This window comes from Pyxicephalus adspersus, chromosome 5, assembly GCF_032062135.1.
Source record: "Pyxicephalus adspersus chromosome 5, UCB_Pads_2.0, whole genome shotgun sequence".
Classification (NCBI taxonomy): Eukaryota; Metazoa; Chordata; class Amphibia; order Anura; family Pyxicephalidae; genus Pyxicephalus; species Pyxicephalus adspersus.
In genome coordinates this window covers 94453725-94470886 of record NC_092862.1, presented here as the reverse complement: position 1 = coordinate 94470886, position 17162 = coordinate 94453725, and the positions used below count along the sequence as shown (strand labels likewise).

General features: G+C 35.2%; 1 protein-coding gene across 1 annotated transcript; it reads right to left on the bottom strand.

The window, feature by feature from the left end:
• Positions 1–2440: 2440 nt before the first annotated feature.
• On the bottom strand, positions 2441–16617 carry INHBA (inhibin subunit beta A). Its single transcript, XM_072412168.1, has 2 exons — positions 15938–16617; positions 2441–8017 (listed from the first exon to the last, which is right to left on the bottom strand). Exons 1-2 carry the CDS (start codon positions 16323–16325, stop codon positions 7170–7172), a joined length of 1236 nt encoding a protein of 411 aa, XP_072268269.1. The 5' UTR covers positions 16326–16617; the 3' UTR covers positions 2441–7169.
• Between the last annotated feature and the right edge of the window lie 545 nt (positions 16618–17162).

Here is a 17162-nt window from a genome sequence, read left to right as displayed (position 1 = left end):
AAGATTTTCTGTTGAAGTGCCTTTTGATTCTGCCATGCGGCCATTTCTTTAGGAACATGTGTAGCATACTTATTCTTTCAGTTTCTAACAGTCTGTTAGCCAGTTAAGTGTTCCCAGGTGTTATTGCAACGGTCCATATCATATACAAGCAGTCTTATTAGCCAGTAATTACTGAGCTATCCTCCTAACTATAAAAATATACTGTAAGTATATTTGTGTTGTCTGTAAAATTACAGTGGAGGAGAGGAGCAAACTCAAAGCTGCCCCCCCCCCAAAAAAAACCCACTTACCTTTAATTCCGCAGAGCAGACGATCAGTCCATCAGGTCCTGTGTCATCCCAGTTTCCTTCTTCAGGCTGGCGCACTAGGCACCTCCATCTTCTCCTCTTCTTCCAGATTTTTCTTTCTACGTCACCAGACGCAGGCACAAGAGCGGGTGATGTAGTTTGGGAAAAAAAACTTGCTGATCTAACTGCGCATGCATGAGATCGGCAATTTTTTTCCCTTTTGAGGAAAGAGCTCAGGCATGCGCAGAAGGAGCACCCAAGAGGCTCCCAGGATGCGTGATGTAGGTATACCGGGAGGCTCTGCACTCCCTAGGCGAACGAGAATGAAGGGGGTGGTGTTGCACCCTTTTTTTTTTTAAAACACAAACAGAATTTTTACTTTAAATAAAAAGGTTGTCTATCCCTTTATGTAAAGTGAAAATTCTGAGTTTAGGTACGTTTTAAACATAAAGACAGTAGGTAAGCCATTGCTGAAGAAGTGAATATTCTAGCTTAGTTTAAATTAGGTAATTAATTTGAAAAAGCCTCTAGTTTTAAAGAACAGAGAAGAAAATATTTTTTGTAACAGCCTTCCTATTTTTTTGTGTACTGTTCCCTAAAATTAGAACGTGGGACCCCCCTCATGATTCCAAAAAGTATATAACTTGAGTAGCCAGGAAGAAGGGTGCAGCAAGTATATGACCTTCCCCTTTCTGTACCATACTGGACCAATGTTGAGGGACAAGGAATCTTACCTCCATCTGGTCCCCAAATAAAATATAAGGTTTGTGGGGGCTTATGGGGGAATTTGGAACCCCTATTTATTATGGGGCAACCAGATCTCCACTCCCTCTCGGGAAATAAGTACAGAGGTGTAGAAGTACCCCTTATTCATCTTCACAAGCAATTAAATGTGTATTTAAACTCCCCAAATTTACTCAAACACACACTTACAAATTTTAAAAAACAATGTTAATTTTTGTCTATGATGTAGATCCAGGGTCAATCAGACAACTCAGAAATGTAAATCCATTGTCAGTTATGACTACCAATTATGTTAACCTAGCACCAATAAATGGCAGATCCCCTGCACTGTGGTGATACCGAAGGAATTCCTGACTGGCATATTGACATCATTTGGTTGGTAGTTATGTATACTATAAGGATCACCTATAATGATAGTTTGGTAGGAATAATGGTATCATCCAGGAAATTCCAATAAGTATAGTAATGTTGTATGTCCCCAAAAGTTAACCCGCCAATGGAGGAAGATTTTTCTGAAGGTCTAGGGCTTTTCATGATGCAAGTAAGCAAGGTTTTGCAATCAAGAAGAGGGCTACACAACAATATTATTTTTTTAAACACCTTTTGAACATATATAGCTTGTTGAAAATAAAGCTTGTGTCCAAAGCTTTATTGAAGGGAACACCTGTTTCATCAGGTTGCATTGTAGGTGTTATGACTATGTAGAAGCATCACTACACATGCAGTTTATACGGCCATCAAATAGGCTTAGAATATATGGCATATCCAAACAAAAGACGTGAACAAGTAGGCATAAGCATAGTGTATTTTTTACCTGATTTAATAAAGCTATCCAAGGCTGAAGAAGATAGACTATCATAGGTGAACCTGTGTGATACAGAAAAACTGCAATGGATTTATTTTTGAATATTTTCTATTAGCTGGAAAAAATTTCAGTCCTTGACCACCAATTCCATTATTTCTTCTTTACTTGTCCTTTAGATTTTATACAATGATTTTTGTAAACTGCTATTGTTGACTGCAGACTCCAAGGTTTGCATGATGAATCCTGGCATTGCTACCTAGAGAGTTAGTAACTTGTCACAAGTATGCACAGGAACCTTCAAATTTTAAATTCCTGTAAATCAGAAAAACTAATAAAGGTGTGAAAAAAACTCTTTAAGTACGCCAGCTCCAATTTTTTTAAAGCAGCAACTATGTTGTTTTTAGGTCTTGTTTGAATGTAGTTAGATGCATGCAACACAGAGTGTTTAAGGGTTGTGACAAAGTAATCAGCTTTCAACATAGGCAGTTCCTCCCTAGAAAACAATATAGAAATAGCACAGTGAACGTATTTATAGCATTTCCTTTACATTTCATCCCATCTTAAAAAGACCCCAGAGTAACAAAAACACACAGTGACCAACATGTTTTTCAGTAAACTCCCTTTATTTTTCTCACTTACGTTCATGTTGTTTTTTTTCAAAGGGCAAGATTACAAAAGTTCAAGATAAAACAATATCTTACCCCAAACATCTTCCATGTACATATACATGTCTCAACATAGGAGTCTTCCTTTGATTTTTTTAATCATCCTTTTTAACAACAATGTCAGGGTTTACCAAAACAACTACCTGTGCTTAAGGTAAACCGTTAAAATAATGTTTTTTAAAAAGGATGGAAAAAAGACTATCGAAACAGATCTTTAAAAAAAACTAAAATCTACAAGGAGCTGCTGTTGAGTATTTCCCACTTAATTATACAGCTAGCATACCGTCCACATGTAAATCATACTGAATGGAATGCTGTCAAAATAAATAATATCTACTATAAACAAATGCAAATATCTCTTTCAACAAACGTAAATAAAAAAAAAATACCAGTCCTTTTACACAATAAATATTAAGAAATCATTGACATAGTTGAAAATATTCTCATATAAATTAACAACTTTAATTACATAAAGCAGAATGGACATAGGTTAAAGCAATTAAAAAAGTGAAAGTGGAATGCAAAGAAAACATTTTTTTGTCAGAATGAATTGGTCACAAGAGTTAACAATGTAAGAAGAAACTAGGGAATTACCATGTTTTCTCTTTATTTTACAAAATAAATATTATTTTTTTCAATAAAGTATGCTAAAAGAATAAATTATTTTTTTGTAAGTTGACCTTTATAGAACTGACATTGGCAGTTAATGTGATCAAACTTTTATAATCTTGTATTTTTGAAAAATTGTGTAACTTGATTTTACAAATAAAATACTTTAAATAATTTTTTAATAATTATAATTCAGTTTCAAATGTAGACATTTATGATATGTTATGCATTATAACCTCTTTTTTTAAGAGGTGACATGATGTTTATCCACATTCTGGTGAAGGAGGATGATCTGCAATAGTGTTCAGTCTGTTAAATAGAATCCATTTGTTTCTAAAAGTTGTTTTCCCAAGGTTAACATTTCCTAATTGTTTGTAGTCTGTTTTTTTTTTTTGTATTTTAATATTTACATGCATTGCATTCATAGGTTACATAATTAATTTCAAAGTCAATTATAGGCTGGTGACCACAAAGAGCTTCTGTAGAAAATACATCTAAAAAGTATGGAGGAAACTGATATAAACATAAATTTACCAACCTCTAATGATGAAAAGATATTTGAAAAGCTATGGTTGGACCTTCAGAAAAATGTGGTTGTATTTATCAGTAATTATTTTTTTCCAGCACAGCCACCTAAAAGGATGGTTGTTTTCTATGTAGCATGGCCTGTGAAAATGGTAAAATATGGTAGTAATTTATATTGCTATTTGTAGACATGCAGATTTCATTAGAGTAAATTGTCTTCTGTTCTGTTCTGCTATGGTCAGCCTTGATTGCTGTGCCACTTTTCTCTCATCTTATGCAGATTTTCTATTTCCTGGCATAGCCACATACTTTATTAAATATGACTCATGTTATCAAGTATGTTTATTTTCTTTATTCATCATTTCCCTAGCCTAGATTTATCTTTATATTATATAAAAACAAGGTAAAATAAGAAGGTAATGTATTTTCTATAGGCATGATTTTGAATTTTAGTTTAGTTAACCTGTATTTGCTCCAAAAGCATACTATGTGCAGCCAACAATGCTTTTAAGATACATTCTTCTATATGATTGCTAGGTTGGAGCAAGCATGGTTAACTTCTCTGACAATTTAAACATCTTTATTTGGAGATCAGCTTTATACCTTTGATTTTTATTTTCTTTAAGAAACTACCTATCCCCCAAAATACATATACCAGGTTTATTATCAATGAGCTATCTGGTCATGTGATTAAAACTAAAGTGGTTTTCATTTACTTTAGAAAAAAATTTAATTTTGTGATCCCTCTGTGTACCAAAATAAATTACCCCACACTAAATCATTATGATGTTTATAGTACCATAAAAAAGTACGTCTAAACTATATATAGATATGCTTATTACAATGACAACATATATTGGATTATATGAGTTGCCATACCAGGCTTCGCCTGTAACATTACTGAAGATGTAATGTGATAAAAGTATTCTGTCAGTGGTGAAAATGGTGCTATGAGAGTTGATACTTCTATGTTACCCTGAGGGGCCATAACTGGAAAGTCCCTGTAGAGTTCAACTGTCTTGTAATATACACACCATATGAACATAACAGTTATTTTTGTGACTTTATGGTATAGCATTAATAGTATTATTTAAAACAGACTTAGTAAACATTTTGTGTAGCGTTACTCTTTATTGTTAATTGTTTTAACTGGTAATTCCTAGGGAAGGTTTTATTTTAAATGTTCAATACCCTAATATTTAAAATATTTTTGTGAGTATTAGAACTCACAATGTTGGCTATAAGTTATAGTAAGATGCCTTTCCACGCTGTCTGTTTCATGCCAGAGGAAGATGAAAATCTGCTCATTCTGCATCCTCAGTACATTTTCAGAATGTAAAGGATATTGTGCAGCCTTACTTTTTATCATAGTTGTTTTAACTGGTAATTCCTAGGTAAGGTTATATTTTAAATGTACAATAACCTAATTTTTAAATTTTTGTTGTGAGTATTAGAACTCGGGCTATAAAGAAATGTTTAGATTTTCGGCAGCAAAATACTTCATTGTTTGAAAGCACTGAAATGTTTGACAAATTTAAGAAATGCTTGTCAAAAGTAAAGAAATGTAGCTATGTAGTATATTTTAACTGTTTTTCTACTCAAATGCTTTTCTATATGTAACTTTGTATGAATTTTTTTTTTACAAATTACCACTTGAAAAGATTTATATACAACAGTGTATGTGTTACACTATGTTCTACTTTGCATTTCTTTTTACCTTTTTCTTTTTTATCTTTTTTTTTTTCTTTTTCTTTTTTTTTAATTTTGCAAACTGCAAACAAGTCAGAAATGTATCAGTATAAAAAGCAAATATATGAATAAAACATTTGCTTTACAATGCAAGCTAAATACTGTGGAATAAATTAAAAATAGTAATAAGCATGTATTTTGATATACCTGCACAAAATTGGATATTTTGCACCTTATTACACATATACATATTTTAACATGAGCACTTAATGTATCGTTGCTAAAATAATTTTTTAAATATAATGCAGCAAAGTGATGTTTTTAATTTCTTCTCTCTGGTGTGATTTTGTACAGTTGTATTTATTTGAAAGGCTTTCCCCGTAAAAAAAAGACTGAAAAAAATATTGCTACTAAAAACCAGTAGCTAAGGCAAGGTTTTACTATGGGTGTATATTATGGCAGCAGCTATGGGAGAACTAACATAGTGGGAGATATTTTTAAATCTGCAACATTTGAAATGACTCAAAAAAGTGGTCTTTGTTACCTACTAGTGCAGTTCAAATAACAAATCAAAGATAAAATCTAAAACAGCCAAATTGCAATACCATTTGTACAATCATGTGTACATTGATGTCATTAATGTGCTCCAGTTATTTATGGTACACCATGCTTGCCATAATGTTCTTTGTTGTATGCCACACAGTATGAAGCTTGCATTATTGTCAAAACAATGTCATTTTGTGCATATTCACAATTCTGAAATTCAAGAACATATGTCAGCATACTAAAATGGTTATCCAATTAGTGGAATGGTTAACCAAAGAAGAAATATGCAATAGAGATAAGTTGCTGAAGTGCCTTTTTTAAAGGAAACAAAAGCTGCCTGGAAGCAGCATAATTACCTAAAATGGATGTAGATAAAGTATACAATTTTGGCTTTGATACATTTTCATTTACACTCAATCCTTTAAATTCTTCCTTCCCATTTGCTCAGTAATTACCAACCACAGGCAGACTTAAATCTTTACACACATGTCTTTGGTGTAAGTGTCTCATTTAAGGTAGAAAAATATTGAAAATAGTCATAAAAATAGCTATTTTGAAGTGTGCTGTAGCAGTTCTCATATATCTCATGTTAAGTGCAGCTCTTAAAACCTCTCTCAAAAAAATACTTGTTAAATAAGGATATTAGACAGGTCAAATACTGTTGTAGTGCAAATAAAAAAGAAACTTTTTTTTACAAAATATAGAAATGTTTGGTTCCAGTACCTGAACCAACATGTTCCTTTCAAGTATCTCTCATGAAAGAACAAAAATATTAAACATGTTACTTCCACTGAAAAGTCTTTTTTCTTTTTTTTTTCTTTTTTTGGGTAAACAGTTTTCAAACCCCATAAGTTGCATAGTTCTAAGATCTTAAGCACCTTGATGAAATATAACTTTGTATGCTTTTTCGGTTTTGTTTTCCTTTTTAGTATGCAGTAATAGTGCAAAGGAAGAAGTTGAGTCACCTGCACAGTACAGTTGTAAAATAAAATAAAGGGTTGAACTAAAATGGTGCTATAGATCTATTTCTGAATATCTATATATACAACTTGTATAAATGCCTATACATTTCCACAAACTGGAATGTGTTGTATACATGGATAAACAGGTGTATCCTTGTGCCTCTTTATAAAGTATCCAAGCTCATAGCTATAGGAGCTAAAAATGTCTTTTTTCGTATACCAACTGCAGCAGATGCAGAACGTGATCTTCCTTCTTAAGTTCATCTCTCGGTAATCATTACCCACTAACAAGTCAATTGCAATTCATTTGTGATTGGTGTGATACCAAGTGTTCAGTTTACGAGCAACCACACTCTTCCACAATCATGTTTTGGATGTCCTTCTTAATTATATTTTGTCCATCATCATAGTAGAGCATGGACATAGCTCTCAACTTAGATGGAACACAGCAGGATTTAATGTTGTTGAAGGGGCTGTGGCCTTTAACTCGATACTGATGGATTACTGTGGAATGAAAAGAAAGAGAGGCCCCAGAAGTCCCAGCAATGTGGTTAGGACAGTCTCCCTCGCAGTAGTTGGCATGGTAGCCAGGAGGGGCTATGATCCAGTCGCTCCAACCTATATCTTTAAAACTTACGTAAAATTGCTTTTTGCAGCAATTGCTTACTTTACCATCACATTCTAGGCCCCGTTTTTTTCTTCTGTGTGGGTGCTCATCTGTCTGCTGAGCAACAATCATTAGGAACGGCCTATGTGATTGTTCTTTTTCTTCCTCACCTCCATTTGTACCTGCTTCTCTCTCCTCATCATCTTTTCTCTTTCTTTTTCCAAGCAAGACAGGAGTTGCCCCAGACTCTTGACACTGATCACAAGCGACTCGAATGTCCATAGATGATTTGCCATAATTCAGTAAACGCTGGATGCTCCCAGATATGGGGAATGTGTGCCAGCCACTTTTCTTTGTGTCCACCACTTTCTCAGCAATCAGAACTTCATTTTTATTTGACTCAGATCCTCTGTGTTCTTTCTGAACCCTGTGCTGCTGATACAGCCGTATTGTTAATCTAGCCCGACTTCGGTTGGCTTTCGACAGTTTTAGAAAAAGCCAGAGTTCCGCTTCTCGGATTATCAGTAAATCACTGCCTTCTTTGGAAATTTCAAAGTGAAGCACTTTCTTTGATGGCCCTGTATGATAAAATGACAAAAAACAAAAAAGGATATTAACACAATATTTTAACTTCACACATTTGCATGCATTATTATTAATAAATTATTAATATTAAAGTACCAACAGATTTTTACCATATGTGACTTGGAATTAGTATATATGTAACAGGGTAATTTAAAGTGACAAAAAGGCAACTTCCACAGGCCCATTAGGATAAAACAAACTCTTTAACACTCAAAAGTATCTGAGATGGTCAGTGACAATGTAAAATAGCAGCAACTTGATTGATTTGGTGCTTTATTAAGGTTTACCTTTTTATTTAGAATATAATATCTATGCAATCCCAAAATGTATTTAGAGCAAAAAGATTTTGTTTAAACAAACGTGCTGTTATATTTGTTTGCCTTTGATCCGTTGTTTAAACAAATAACCAAAGTCCAATATCCAATTCTAATTTGTCCTGTATATGGCCTCAAGATACATATTCATATTTCCTCTCATTTTAGCACTTCTGCATACAGCACTCCCCACAGGTCAGTAAGAATTCTTGTTAAACACTGCAGCACTGTAATTATGAATGTGTGATGATAACCTTGCCTCATGGACAGTAATTCTATGAAACTTGCCACTGTCCCATCTCTGTTAGATAACTAGGCTGTTAAAGCTACAATACGGAGAAATTAAAAAAATTGAATGCAGCGAAGAAATACTAAAATGATAGTTTTTAGTGACTCCTTTGGGTTTGCTCACTTTTTTCTCATATAACAAAGTAACAACATATGGTTCCAAAGCACCTATTGAAGTATGTAATGGAAATAAGCAATCCTCTGGATTGGAAAATACCTGTAAATGATGGGCCCATCTATCTATCTATCTATCTATCCATCCTTAGGTCAATAAGTTTATATACATAGCATGTCATTTTCTGTCATTTAGATTGGCTCCCTTTATTGCATTATGAGTTTCTGAGGATTGCATAAACTAGATTTATAAGAAATGTAGAGGAAGCTTTGTCGCTGTCATTTATGTTTCTAATTTAACATGCTGTGTACGTGTTAATTATAGAACACTGCTGGTTGATATGCTGAGGAATGGATATAATCAGGGAACAGCATTTTTTGGGATGTTTTCTCTTATGCATATACTTGTTGGCATAATTGTGCTGATCGTGAACATCATGATGTGGGGGCGTTCCCTTGATAAAGACTCCATGTTCTTGGCAGAGGGTGAAATGAGTAATAGGTTCTGCTGGGTTATTTGATCATGAGCAAATGAAGTGTTTCTTATTATAACAAGTAATTCTTTATTGAAAGAAGGTGGATTTTAAGTGATATTTGTTTTTACTGTTTAAATATAGTAGTTGTTAAAAAGATCAGTACCACCTTTAAGTAATGATACAAGTAGTTTGGGTGATGACTAGTTAGCATAATGTTTTAAATGCTTTGAGATTGTTCCTACGGAATAGCCAGCCCTGCCAAAACATATTCTATACTGATAAATGAAGCACATAAAATGTGAGTTTCAAAGTTGATTAATTCTTTAAACTAAACAGTACTGAAAGATTAAATCCAATGATAGCTAACATAGGACCACTACAACTTCCTACGTAGGATACAATAAACCATAAACCTGTCTTTTGTCCATGCTTTAATGCTTACATTCTGACTCTACCAGCTGGAAATACCTACTGTTGCTTCTCCACAGCTCTGTTAGGTTGCTGGAAGTTAGTCCTGTATAATATCCAGATCAGGACTTGGAGTTTGCCTAAGAACTAACTCCCTGCCCCAGTCAATCACTATTGCTTCACATTGAGGAATAGGTGTGTGCTAAAAATATTGGGTATGTTCCTTCAGCTAAACTCCTATCAGCTGAAAAGAGTAGTTGGTGAGCCAATAGTAGGAATGTGCCGATTGTGGAGTCATATTTAAAGCTAATCTGTTGCTTTGTCTTGCATTGGATTGGCTTTATACAAAGTAATTTTACTTGTACTTGTTGCTTATTGTGCTTTTGTTCCCTATGATGTTCCCTTATGTAAAACAATTTAGAAATAGATATCCTTAACATGTTTCTTAACATGTTTCCTTTATCCCTGCCTATTGGATATCCCAAAATGCCCTGTAAGACATAATGTACACCTCCATTAATGGTACAAAGCCTTAGGTATCATTCTAAATATGGAGTTACTTTCTCTCACACACCAATCAGCAATAGATCGATCCTGAAAGTTTTAATCTAATTGGTGGTGGTTGCAGTGGGAAATAACTCTAGTTCTTATGAGGATCACATTTAAAGTGAATATGAATTATATTACTGTCACTATAATGAACTTTCCAAGGAATGCATACCTGTAAAAAAATGTAAACAGCTACCTCCCCAACTGCCAGTGCCACCATAAACAACTTGTCAATTAAAAGTTCACTGGAAAAGTTACACTTCCAGAATTGTTGATCTCCTAGATTCCCTATAGCTCTCACAGATTCCTCCTGCTGACCCTTACATCATTACAGGACAGAGTACTGACCTGGAAGTCAGCAAAAGAAACCACAGAAATCTGAAGGTGACCCAAGGGACCTTCTTTTACAGGTTCTTGTTCTTCTTATTTGAGTGACAGGGTTACTTTAGGTAGTATTAAAAAAATTCTAGATATATTATGTAAGTATGTACTTTGTATGTATGTGTGTTGTGTTGCTGTTCTCTGAGTGTCTGCTTATGGCTGGAATCAAGCCTGAGTTGGCTTACTTTTACTTTGTATATCATTATAGACTAATAAACAGGGAATTCAGACTTCCAGACAGCACACCTGGATTTTGAAAGCAGGCTACCATACACAATGCAGTGTAAAATAAGTACAAGTTTCACTTCTAGTTTTACTGACACAGGGGATGTTTAAAAGCATCTTGGTGGACATGTGTTATAACTTGTGCAGAAAACAGCAATAAGGTTAATTTTTAAAACAGATATTTACATTTTTTCAAAACATATTTTCATATAGGGATTTTTTTTGCTATTTCTGTGCACTTCACAGCCTAACAACTGCACATGATATCAATGAGTCAGTGGATTGATCTGTCAGGCATGAATAATTATGTGTGCACGTTAGTTTGGTCTGACAATATCTAGTATATAATGTGCTGAGAGCAGCTTGCCAAAATTTGAAGACAACTACCTGGCAGCAGAAAAAAAGATAAGAAAAAGTAGTATATGGCAATAAAAAAGGGGTAAGCACGTGAAATAAAAAAAAAAAAAATCATAAACAAACCAGAAGTAAAAGCAATAAATAATTGTGTTGATGCAGCAGCCTGGAACTAAAAATTGCTGCTGCAAAGTAAAATGCATTACTATTTGTATTAATAACACGGGTCTGACACATACTGAGTATGTCAGAGCAAAGTAAGTTAGCTACGTTAGCAAATATATTACTCCACACTGATCTACTGTATGAAAGTGATAACATTCCCATGCTATGCATGTACTCCAGTTGGTTACTGGTGTGATTAGCACATTTATAATTGTTCTTAGTACTAGCTTACAGTGTACATTGATATATGATGTGGTTTGATGTGATAAGTCTTCACTTCACTAAATCTTCACATAGACAGCCCAAACCTCTTGAAACAACATGGGCTGAAACATGACTTATTAAAATGATATATGTAAAATAATAGACAAACCAAAAAAAACCTTGCTAACAGTAGCTACCGTTATATAAGAGAACTTTGTAAGAAATACTGGCATATTATGAGTGACTCTTTGAGAATAATATTACATATACAACATTTGTATAACTTACAGTGTATCCCCTAACTTCTGCAAAAAGACCTTTTGGCATGGCATACTGCCGCCTGGCTGATAAATACCAACAGTTAAATTATCCAGAAATAAACTAACACTGAAGCTTGATTTCCTGCTTAAATGGATTTTCGTCTTTGGCAGCTTTTAAAAAGGATGAACAGTTTTAAAAAAATATTCTCAATATTAATAAGAGCTTTGTGCTATGGCCCCTCTGTTTAAACACAGATCAAACAAACTTGTGGGTCAATTGGCATATCTGATAGCGCAATGCAAGGAGCGTTAAAGATGCTCACAGTGTAATAGTCACTAACAACTGGTCTGATTATATACTGCTAATGAGATGATTTTTTATTGGAAAGTGTGCGTTGTTGGCACTGCCTTTTGAAAAATAGCTAAATGCCGTCCTAATTCTTGGAAAATAACAACTGGACATTTAATTAAAAACTTAACATATGCAATGCATTCCGATGCTAGGTACACATTTTCAACTTTTGTTGCGCAAAATGATTATTGGTGGACGTTTGATTTGGACAATTGCTGAGCAACCTGTTCTGTCCTATGGATTGCGGGAGGACGAAAAGAGTGACACACTGCGGGGGCACTGACTGCTATCAGTAGTTAAAGATCCAAATGGATGAATCACTAATAGGCTCCTGCATGATTTTGGGGCACACCTCTGCACACCTTTTGCACAAGAGACTCACAGCCAATCATTTTTGGGTATTAAAACAACCTATCCCTTGACCAAGGTAACACAACAGTATATTTCTTTTTTTTTCTCAACAAAGATTTTATTGTCAAGACACTCGCTAATTGATGTCCCATAAATAAGAAAAAGGGATTTCATTGTTTGGTTGCAATGGTTTTCCAGACCAGTTAACTTATTCCTGAAACGAGAAAATCTTAGCAAGATGTTCCCATCACAAGGGAGGGAACAGTCCCTTTTCACTTTTCTAAGTCAAATAGTTGTAAATGTTCTAATAAATGCTACTCTCTTGGAGCCAACCCCTAATGAAATATTGCCCTTGTTTGCCCTTTTGTCAATTTGATGTAAATGATTGCAGAAAACCTTAGATCTGCCAAGATGAATGTGAATAAGGGCCCTATTATACACAAGGAAAAAATTGTCCCAGGTCTGCTGTTAATAACTGCAATCACAGTCAATAAGAGAATCACAGGCAGAAAACTACCTAAACTGCTTATGACTGTGTGTAAAACAGCGCCCTAAATCATGAGAGAGCTCGTAGACATATTAAATCAGGCTTATATATATTTCTAATCGTAAGCAGAGAAACACTACATTGTTTGTAATTTCTTGTGGGCAGTAATATATAATTTTATTTGACTCTGTGGTGCCTACTCTGCCTCTTATACTTAGAAAAGCAAAGATGCTGCATTTATATAGCCTGCACACAGCCTGCGCCAATGGATAGGACAGCAAATAACCAATGGGAGATTACCACTCTGCATTTATGTATTAATGGAAAAGAAAGCAACAGGCACATTTCAGACTGCAGTGGCTACTGCCCTCCAGTGGCCATTAAAATGAAGCTACTGTTCTACAGACAGATGTGGTACACATTTCAATGCTTTTTCATGGTCATCTACACAAAATTAGGAATATAACATTAAGAACAAATTGGGTCAACTGTGGATAATATTGAAATAAATTATATACCCACACTTCCCACACTTGCTTCTTTAACATACCCAGACATCTGTTAAATTGCAAAATCGGTAGCCGCATAATTGTGTAGTCATACGTCCAGTAATATATTTATATATATATATATATATATATATATATATATATTGTAATGTGTGCGGTTACAGCAAAGTAGACTTACTGGAAGATTTAGCCTGATCCAAGTGGCAAACTCTTACTTTTTAAGAAACTGCCTGGCTGCATATTTCATCTTTTTTAGTAGTTACAAGTCTTATGACACCAAGTGTTTTATCTTTAAATGTATTGCATTTAAACTTCATGCATCTTTAACCCAGGATGCACACACTTTTCCGATAGCATTAAAAACTGTAAGCATCCTTGGTGAAAGTTGTGTAAATCTTGTACTAATAAGCCAGCGAGTTGCTTGATACTTGCGGAAGGCTTCTGAAACAATTAGAGCTTAGATGTAACTTCTCTACCTGTGTTTCAGACCACAGTTTTCTTGTCTCATCCTTCAGTGCTGAATACATTTGACCTCCATTGAGTACAATAGAATGATAAAATAATTTTGCATCAGTGAAGCAGTTATTACATTTATGGCCCTTTTGCGTTGTTTAATTTTTTGAAGGCATCTTAGTAAATTCACCTGTCCTGATGTGACTTTATGGGTTCTCCATCTTCTTTTGTTATCACATATCCTGAACTTGGGTAGCTTGCAGTGTCACGCCGCTACCACCCATACTAAAAATGCTTTTTGGCTGTTCTAAATTACCAGATTAGATCATTTCATTTTCAGGGTAGTTGTGGGGTTGCAAATCAGCCCAATGAAAACAGAGGAACTTCTTAAAAAGGCTGACATCATAAACCAGCTGCACTCTAGTCGAATTGGAACTGATGTGACAATTTCAATAATTCCATGTTACATATAACGACTCTCTTATTGCATTTAAGAATCTGTTACCTTCTTAGGCTTCTACAAAACGGAATAAAATGTTATTTTGTAAAATATACCTCTACTTCATAAACTACATAGCAACTGATTCATCTGTTCCTCCATTTTCTTACATAACGTAGATGCAGTTCAACATTTCTTAAAAATTGGCGTAATCAACTGCGTATTGGCTTCAGTGCCATTACGCCAGGAGGTTAATACCTATATATAATCTTGTGTAGGGAGAGTGCGCATTGTGCCAATACAAGTCATAATAACAAAACAGATGGGCATTCTAAAAAAAAAAAAAAATGAACATACATCTACATTGACCCTTTCTCTTCCCAAACTGGTAAAGAAGTGTAGTTGTGCATTAGATGTCACTGTAGATGACAGTAAGTGACACATGTATATAATGATTGGCTTTTAGCCCATAGAATTGATTAGGCAGTCTCTATGACAGGGGGTATAAAGCAATGCTTCATTGTGTACTCAGAATCAGCAAAAAGCTGGCAGGAATGTCTGCTGTGAAAGCATGCACACACACACACTGCAAGGCTTTCCTGCAGACAGAACATCTGAGTCAACAGGTTTTTTAAGACTGGAAACTCTGAGTGCTGTCTTAATTGTTTATATTGCTGCTGCACACTTTAAACAATATTGCTTATAGTTCTCGCACATACTTTGCCTTCCATACACTGCACTAAACAATGGCATTCTTTTCAAACTGGTGTACAGACAAGATAGGAAAAAAATGCTTTTCCCAATGGTTTTGTGAAAAGAAGGTAGCTTGCCCTGAGATTTGACAGCCTGTATGTTTTCAGCAATCAGCAGTTTGGAGAACACAACTTTTTTCCATCCCTATGAATGGAAGAGAGGTCTCATGTCAAAACATAATCTGCATTTCAGCACTGGAATTTTGGAGACCTTTTAATAGCCCAGTCTTGGGTGGAGTACACCTTTGAGATGAGCCTTTTTCCACAAAGGATTGGTCACTTTAAAAGTGCAAGGGGATATCTTGCTATGGAATGAAGGAAGCACATAGCCAGAGAACTCGTTTCACAGCTGGGAGCACTGCAAGTGCACAGCTCTATAACTGCTGTGCTACCTGGGATGGCAGCTGCACCAATTTAGTGGCACCAGATGGGTTTAGTTCACTGGATGAGCTGCTTGTTGCTTTGGTTCCAACTACTTGAATGCCTTTGAATATCTTTAACCCTCAGCCCATAGAAATAATGTTGTTGCTCTCATGTCATGCTGATTGCTTTGCTGGGAGGAAAACATGCCCTGGGGCTTTTCCTAATATTTAGCACTCAGGAGCTTCCCATTGAGTTTTGGAGAATGCCCATACCCTCCCCCCTCCAAAACTTGTACTCTGTTAAAGATTGTTCAGAGACATTTTATGTGAATTTGGCTGATGCAAACAATCAGATTGAAATCACAGATAAAGTAATATATTTTGCATTTTTACCTGCTTTGGAGTCTGTACCTAGACTTGACTTGCAGCCTAAACTTGACAGCTGAAAACTTTTTAACAGTGCCACTCACCTGCTTCAGCAAATGTGATTATTTCTGAGGTTTGCTCCAAAATTTCGTTCACTTCTGCTCTCCGTGCAATTCTATCATCTATTTGCACTTGCCCATCATCTCCTATCTTGCCCACATGAACTTTCTTGATGGCATTTAAAAGAGCTGCTTTGGGCACTGGCTGGGTGATGTTGGGTCTGTCCCTTAAATGTAGCATATTCAGAATGTGCTTCTTGACTGCTTCCACCATGTCACTTTGGGAACTTGGTGCATCCTTGTGGAATCTAGCCAGGGAACATGATGGACAGTCAGTGATTGAAGTGTGCCCCTCAGATCCTGGCGTTGGTGTACTTCTTACTGTAATCCAGCAAAGCACCAGCAAAAATCCTTTTAGCAAATGCACAGACATCCTGACACCAGTTTAAAGAGGCTTGTTTTTTTTTCCTCTTCTTAAAAATCAAAAAAGTGTATCCTTTGAGAAAATATTTACTTTTCTTTCCTCTGTGGGGAAAAAAATATTATGCTTAAGCAACAGCACAAAAATAAAAAGAGAAAAAAAAGTTTGTTAGTGTAGTTTTGGTTTGCAGTTTCTCTCTCTAGCCTCAGTAAGTGCTGGGAATACTTAAGGCTGTCAGTGAAGAAAGCTCTGACTTCTGTTTCACAGAGAGAGAGAAAAGAGTGAAAAAGAGACAGACAGAGAGGACGGCTTGGCCTCAAGTGAGTGAGTGAATGAGAGGGTGGGAGTTTTAGTCTAGTATGAGTAAGGACTGCAAGAAGGGGAGGAACATTGTGACAGGCTCCCTCCTTGTGCTCTCATGCTCTCATGTATTCACCGCCTCCTCTCTTTTATCTTTCTTTTTTTTTCCTTCTCTTATTCCTCTTTGTGAATATTTTTTTTTCATCTTTTTGTAAAAATGCATCTGCAGTTTTGTATATAGTGCTATAAAAAAAATCAACCTTTTACTATCCTGCTCAAAGTATTTTCTCCTTAGTTTATAGATACTTTTATTTTGTGTTTCTTTTATGTATTAAAATAGAAGCAAGATATGTTATCCTAATAGATATTTAATTAATAGTGTCATATTTTATTGATGATGTATTATGAACCAGTTACTGTGTATGATAGAAGCGCGACTCATTCTGCTGAGCAAACTTTAGTGAGTAAAGTAACACTTTTCCTGTATAAGTGATTCAACACCAATAAGTGACTTGTTTTACTACTGGCTGCTATCTGTCTGCTTTTCAT